The sequence below is a fragment of the Lineus longissimus genome, chromosome 11, assembly GCF_910592395.1.
Source record: "Lineus longissimus chromosome 11, tnLinLong1.2, whole genome shotgun sequence".
Classification (NCBI taxonomy): Eukaryota; Metazoa; Nemertea; class Pilidiophora; order Heteronemertea; family Lineidae; genus Lineus; species Lineus longissimus.
This window is the reverse complement of record NC_088318.1, coordinates 4,974,080-4,981,147: the sequence shown is the minus strand read 5'-3', so window position 1 is coordinate 4,981,147 and position 7,068 is coordinate 4,974,080. Positions and strand designations below refer to the sequence as shown.

Here is a 7,068-nt window from a genome sequence, read left to right as displayed (position 1 = left end):
CCCTCCTGCTTTTATGATTGCATGACATGTAAACCTAATCTACATCACAACTTTTGCTGAACCCGCCGCCTGGCTCTAACAAGCCAGTTGCTAGCCTGATTAGGTATCAAGTTGTCAAACACATAACTGGCTATATCTTCAAAATGGATGGAGCTAATTGCATTTGGTTTTCTGTATTGTATAAAGTGTTAGGTACACTTTTGAAATCGTCTTACAGCAGAAAATGGCAAAAAACCTTGATATATGGCCTTTAAGACTTTATTCACAAATTCACACCAAATTTCGTTTCAAAATTATTCTTTGTTTGGCACCAGGGGGCGTAATGCAAAAAAACATGAAACAGACGATACGGCCCTTAGTTTTGTTGATACGAATCGTTTCCTGTATGGCCGTTACAAGCCGTCGTCTGAATATGATGTGAACCTGTTTACCGTTCAATGCTGCTCCCTGTGACGCTGTACCCGCAAATATTCAATGACAAAAATGCTGATAATGACTTACACGGCTTGTTCGCATCGTAAACATAGTGGTACCCGGGTTAACTGTCTTTGCGTTTGGCCTAATTTTACAACGATTACTCCCCATGTAACCACGATCTAGGATGGACAGGCTGTGTATTATGAATAGGAAAAGTCACCTCGGGACCGTTGCGTAGAATACTTTTTTGGCGAAATATTGCGCAAAGTCAAGTAAGCCCTCAATGCGCCCTCAATTGCGCAGCTCACACAGGTTAAACTGGAGTCACTGATATAACCCTGTGTATTGGGGTATTGCACATCCTGAGATCATGGAGGTATAAATATTATTTATACCTCCATGCTGAGATCATGGAGGTATAAATACCTCCATGCTGAGATACAGGTTTTTGATACTACTCGTATACAAAAATAAAATTTGAAATATCGAGAGATGCCAGGATGAGGGAGTCCAAACAAACAATTAATCAAGTCTTGCTTAGGCCAGAAGCGTCATCACAAAATCGCTGCATCACGACGAGAGGAAAAGTAAGGAGTGAAGTGCTTTGCCCAAGACACTATACAATGCCAAGTGGGAAATGGTAAACAGGGGCAAGGTTGCAGTTGATTGGTCGCGCAATGGCCATGTGACTAAGACAATATCAGCTAACCTCACAAGCAGGTATCCTTTTTACACACAAATGTACAGTGTAGCATAGGTAAAAGGTCACCTGAAGACTAGGCTCGGGAATCACCTTGACCTTTATTACAAAACCATATTATAAACACTGCATGATCAGATGATCACATGAATTTTAGCAGATGTCACTTCTACGAGTGATTTCTCGACCATTTTTCACATTTTCGTCGCAGAAGGTGAATAACTAAATCTTATGGGAGCTACAGAATCTGTTAGTACCAGCTGTTTTCCATTGTGGTCTCGGAAAATGGATGTTTTATAGCCTAGGTCACTAAGTGACTGTCACTGCCACTGGCCTACACTACACTAGTGACTAACTAAACAGTCAGTAGGCCCTAACACTTTTTTACAGTAGGCCTACAGTGATAGTCACTCGTGTATATTTTTTGGTACACACTAACACAGCTTTGAGAAACACACTTTACTGTCATTGCTTGCAACTTGTTTATTGGTATCACCATCAGGGTCAATTCAGAAGGATTCGTGACATAGTGAGTTCAGTTAATTGGCCGCGCGACCTACGCGCTGGGTAGCGTGTCTATGAGTTGATTCAATGACGCGCCAATGAGACGTGATTTACCTAATGTCAATTGTGATTTGGACTGTATGTTCTCTCTGTGAATGTCAGAATGGTATGATCACTCATCTCACTGCCACCCATGGAGATCAGATGGATGGCAAATATATGACGTCAAAACGATGACATTATCTCAGTGACACAGTGGGGTGGCAGTGTACACTGCTGATATTATTCATTTACTTTCAGCTGCTCCCTGCAAGCATGCCATTGTACGAGCCAGACGTGAAAACAAAAAAGGCAACATTTGCCCTTAGCTGATTTTGGTTCCCGGAGGCACAGTTCGGCTGTGCCCCCGGGGTCATCCATACAAGGGTGGGTTATACAGGCGGAACTAAAAAGTTCCCCACCTACCATAGTCTGTAAGTATAAATAACCATTTTAACTGAATGAGACTCATTTTCAATCATCCTGACAATATCAGGCCATTTCACTCGATACATACTCCCTCGGAAACATGCGTAAGGAGAAGTCGTGTTGCCGGCCCTGTTTGCAAGAGGATGACTCATCTTTGGATGTTTTTCGAATTGCCTTATCACATAGTATTTAGTTCTCTAGATTCCAACAGGTCAAGAATCATCCCATGACAGATGATTAGGCTACATGTTTTTTATTTCTTGGTTTACGGGAAGAGCTTTTAAAAATGTATGGTCGGGTGGTCGAAATAAAATAAAAAATAAAAATAACCCAAATAGCTATGTATGATCGGAAGAAATTAAATTAACCAAATACTGCTGGAATCAAAGTTCACTTTTTTTCAGAACAAGGCGCAATGTCTTAGTCGGGGCTATTTCCCTCATCTAGATGGCTGATAAGTTGTGAAAGTGCACAAACATTGGTTATCACACTGCTCTATACAGTGGATTTTATTTTATTTCTCATTATTTTATCTAATTATGATGGGTCGGGTGGAAAATAAAATAAAAAAGTCGATGATTTTCAGATTTTATTTTTTTCTCCAAAATCCCAAAAAAGCAAGTCGGTCGGTCCCGTAAACCAAGAAATAAAAAACACGTGGCCTTATCAATAAACTATTCTTGTTGTACAGCATTGTACATGTATAATGTAATGGTAAATGATGTAAAAGTTCAAAGGAGATTTCGAATGTTGATGTGTCATTGTGACACAGCCTTATCCTTATCTTGAGAACATTTTTAGTCGATTTAGTCCAGGTCCAGGGACAGGCTTCCAAAGAATATGTGCAACTAAATGCCCTACCCTGGACTGCCGTGATGCCGCTAATGAAAGATGAAATAGATAAAAATTATGAAACTAAATCTCAAATATGCTGTCTTCCAGGGGTGACCATACAGAAACTGTGGATATCGACTACGACCCAGCTCAAACATCTTACGAGAAGTTACTGACTATGTTCTGGAAGAATCACGACACAACATCGTGTAAATCTCGGCAGTACATGTCCGCCATTTTCTTCCATGACGATGAGCAGAAGGATCTTGCAGAGCAGAGTATGGTTGATCAACAGAGGTCGAAGTCGAAGACGATTCAGACGAAGATTTTACCAGCGGAAACATTTTACGACGCTGAAAAGTAAGCAATTGGCTGTCCTCTCGTTGGTCTCTGGTCTCTCTAGCCGTCGTCTCATACATGTCATAGCGTCCCTTTAACTCCCGCCCAATATGCTGCCTTTAACAATTACAAATACGGCAGAACCTCTCTATTGAGGACACCCTTGGGACTGACAAGTGGTGTCCTTAAGTGTCCTAGTTAGAGAGTTCAAATTGAATGGAAACAACCAATTTTGGACCAAAACTATAGTCCTTAATAGAGAGGTGTCCGCTAAGGGAGGTTCCACTGTATGCTGAACTGCCCGCGCTTGTGATCAATCACTTAATCTCGCCCCACACCACTGCTGAACGCATGACTACCCTTTCTATGCAAGATGCTGACACGTGGATGAGGCAGCCCATCAGATGTGCCAGAAGAGTGATCAAATTGGTCACTGATCCTGCCTACAAGTCATTCATGTAATAACGCATTGTCTCAGATTGGTACGTCAAGCATCGCATCATGGTCATTAACAGCAGTGTCGACAAAGGATGATTGAACTTCGCTTCCAGGCATCATGTCTGGAAAAAAAATTGGCTGTCAGTATCACATCCGTTTGGTTGTGGTGCTAAAAGCTGCCTCAAGCTTGAGGCGAAGCCCGAATGGCTGGTCTCTATAATTGAACGCCACAAATTCTGACTGATATCCTTGGCGTTTTGTCAAGGGACTTTCTGACTTGTAAGTGCAACCAATACTTAGTTACGGGAACTCTGCGAGTCATGCTTCCTGGTATACTATTTTGCTACCTTGTTTTCAGCTATCATCAGAAGTACCTCCTCCGGCAGCATCCATCTCTGTTCAACAGTCTCCGTTTGGGTGATGAGGACTTGATCAAGTCACACATCGCTGCCAGGCTCAATGGTTACATTGGTGGCTATGGACAAATGCACCAATTTGCGAGGGTACGTTTTCATGTAATAGTGGCACTGCAAATGGGTGGGGGGGGGGGGCAGTCACTCAGTAGGGATGCTGCTCATATCCATTTCACAATAAGGCCCAGGGTAGTATCTTGTTAGAGTACGAAGATTTATATCTCTGGATGTGGTCAGTCCTCTAAATCAACTGAGATTTTTTAATCTTGATCTGAACACAAGGGCCTATGCCAGGGCAGGCTGGTGATAACAAGTTTGGAGAGAGTGAGTAACCTGTTTTTGCTACATGTAATATAATTTGTATAGGAGGATCCAAAGGCCATAATGGCCTTGCTTACGTGTACAGTGTACCTTTAGCCCCACTTTTTCTATCCGGCCATGGATGGCATTTCATTTGACAATTTGACAAGAATACGAATATGACAATCAACATATTTTTATCTTTATTTTTCAGGAGAGCAAGAAGATGGGATTGAGTGAGGAACAGACAGAATATGTTGTGGATAATGTGTGAGCAAAAATATCTAAGCTATAAGATACGTATCATGGACTAATACTAAGTATAGATTATTTAATCCATACTTGCTAATACTGACTGTCAAGATGGAATACCCAATAGACAATTGTTTTTAATTACTGTTTAGAAGACAGATTTAATGCTTTAGGCCTACTGTTTTACATTAGTGTAGGACAGGACGTCACGATCTTAATAAAATGCTGTTATTAGTCTCCACAAAAGCCTCGATGTTGTAAATATCTTGCGACAACAGGGCAATTCGTTTGGCTTAGAAAACCAGATCGGTGCAAGTTCTCCTCTTATGACTTTTCACGGTTAACTCAGTATTGCTGAAACTGTGAGGATGATGTTACTTCATGCATGGAGGACTGTGCGTCTTTCTGGTGTTGGTGACCCAAGCGAAAACCTCTGTTGTGCTGAAAATATTGTTATGACTCTTTATGTAAATGTTTGGCAAAATTCAATGGCTGTATAGTTGGATTTTGCTTTTGCAATATTTCACAAAACACGATGCATTGATTTAAAGAAATTTTATAAATAAAAATATTTTTTGAATCTTAGGCTTTTTCTGGTTATTTTTGTTGGTCATAGGCCTGTATGGCCAACAGTAATATTGGTTGCCCTTCCAATTTTTAGAGTCAAAATCAATACATAAGGTGGACCCCTCTTAGTAATTCAACTGGGGCATATACTGGGAATGCTGAAACAGCCAAATTGTACACCCTGTACCAGGCAACGAATGGGAGGAGATGCCAAGCCTGCCAGCGAGTGTCCCCCCATCTTGCACCCAATCACTACTAGGAGATGGAGAAGGACTGCTGACACCTAGCCAATTTGAGGACCTAGCCCAGGATGGGGTAAGCTGGAGGAAGCTTGTGGCCGCCTGGTGTGCAGTCGACATGTGGGGAATGATGATGATGATGATGATGATGAATAGAACTGGTTGTTAATAGGGTGCATGTAGGCACTCGTGGTACCGTCTTCGTCCCTTCAGTTCAATCCAACCTCTCTGATCAAGATGTCTTCTCACAAGATTTGCCAGCCCCAAGGACATCCTACGACCGTGTCACCTAGCCCAATACTTCACCATGGACAATGTCACAATCAACGAAAATCTGCCAGTCTGCCAAGAATGTTCTCCCAACTTATAATGAACTACTTGTCACAGATGGGGGACAATTGTCACAACCTGAGGACAGGCACTCATCGGAAAGGAATTGATACCAAAGTGGATGTCACCAAACACCGCAATGGTTTTTATAATGTTCTTCAAAAGGATGTCGTCATCTCGCAGATGAAATCATGTGGGCTGTCATTTCTTTCGCCCATCACAGGCCCGGGAACTATCAGCTTAGTTTGTCTCTCGTGCTCTGTTGACATTCTATCAAATCTTTCACATTATCAGCTTAGTTTGTCTCTCGTGCTCTGTTGACATTCTATCAAATCTTTCACACTATCAGCTTAGTTTGTCTCTCGTGCTCTGTTGACGTTCTATCAAATCTTTCACACTATCAGCTTAGTTTGTCTCTCGTGCTCTCTTGACGTTCTATCAAATCTTTCACACTATCAGCTTAGTTTGTCTCTCGTGCTCTCTTGACATTCTATCAAATCTTTCACACTATTAGCTTAGTTTGTCTCTCGTGCTCTCTTGACATTCTATCCAATCTTTCACACAATTAGCTTAGTTTGTCTCTCGTGCTCTCTTGACATTCTATCAAATCTTTCACACTATCGGCTTAGTTTGTCTCTCGTGCTCTCTTGACGTTCTATCAAATCTTTCACACTATTAGCTTAGTTTGTCTCTCGTGCTCTCTTGACATTCTATCAAATCTTTCACACAATTAGCTTAGTTTGTCTCTCGTGCTCTCTTGACATTCTATCAAATCTTTCACACTATTAGCTGTTTGTCTCTCGTGCTCTCTTGACATTCTATCAAATCTTTCACACTATTAGCTGTTTGTCTCTCGTGCTCTCTTGACGTTCTATCAAATCTTTCACACTATTAGCTTAGTTTGTCTCTCGTGCTCTCTTGACATTCTATCAAATCTTTCACACAATTAGCTTAGTTTGTCTCTCGTGCTCTCTTGACATTCTATCAAATCTTTCACACTATCAGCTTAGTTTGTCTCTCGTGCTCTCTTGACATTCTATCAAATCTTTCACACTATCAGCTTAGTTTGTCTCTCGTGCTCTCTTGACATTCTATCAAATCTTTCACACTATTAGCTTAGTTTGTCTCTCGTGCTCTCTTGACATTCTATCAAATCTTTCACACTATTAGCTTAGTTTGTCTCTCGTGCTCTCTTGACATTCTATCAAATCTTTCACACTATTAGCTGTTTGTCTCTTGTGCTATAGATGGCAATAACATATGAAAG

The 7,068-nt window shown here is 41.2% G+C and overlaps 1 protein-coding gene across 2 annotated transcripts; it reads left to right on the top strand.

Moving 5' to 3' along the window:
* Positions 1–1,224: 1,224 nt before the first annotated feature.
* On the top strand, positions 1,225–5,245 carry LOC135495584 (peptide methionine sulfoxide reductase-like). Of its 2 annotated transcripts, none has more exons than XM_064784380.1 (5): positions 1,225–1,331; positions 1,922–2,094; positions 3,032–3,283; positions 4,059–4,203; positions 4,628–5,245. In XM_064784380.1, exons 3-5 carry the CDS (start codon positions 3,102–3,104, stop codon positions 4,685–4,687), a joined length of 387 nt encoding a protein of 128 aa, XP_064640450.1. In that variant the 5' UTR covers positions 1,225–1,331; positions 1,922–2,094; positions 3,032–3,101; the 3' UTR covers positions 4,688–5,245. The 2 variants fall into 2 exon arrangements, with proteins under 2 accessions (XP_064640450.1, XP_064640451.1); XM_064784381.1 differs by having other exon boundaries at positions 1,233–1,366.
* Positions 5,246–7,068: the final 1,823 nt, after the last annotated feature.

Coding starts and splice junctions, on each gene's coding strand:
- LOC135495584 (XM_064784380.1), top strand. CDS start 3,102: ATGTTCTGGAAGAATCACGACACAACATCGTGTAAATCTCGGCAGTAC. Junction 3,284..4,058: donor ACATTTTACGACGCTGAAAA/GTAAGCAATTGG, acceptor CCTTGTTTTCAG/CTATCATCAGAAGTACCTCC. Junction 4,204..4,627: donor AAATGCACCAATTTGCGAGG/GTACGTTTTCAT, acceptor TTTATTTTTCAG/GAGAGCAAGAAGATGGGATT.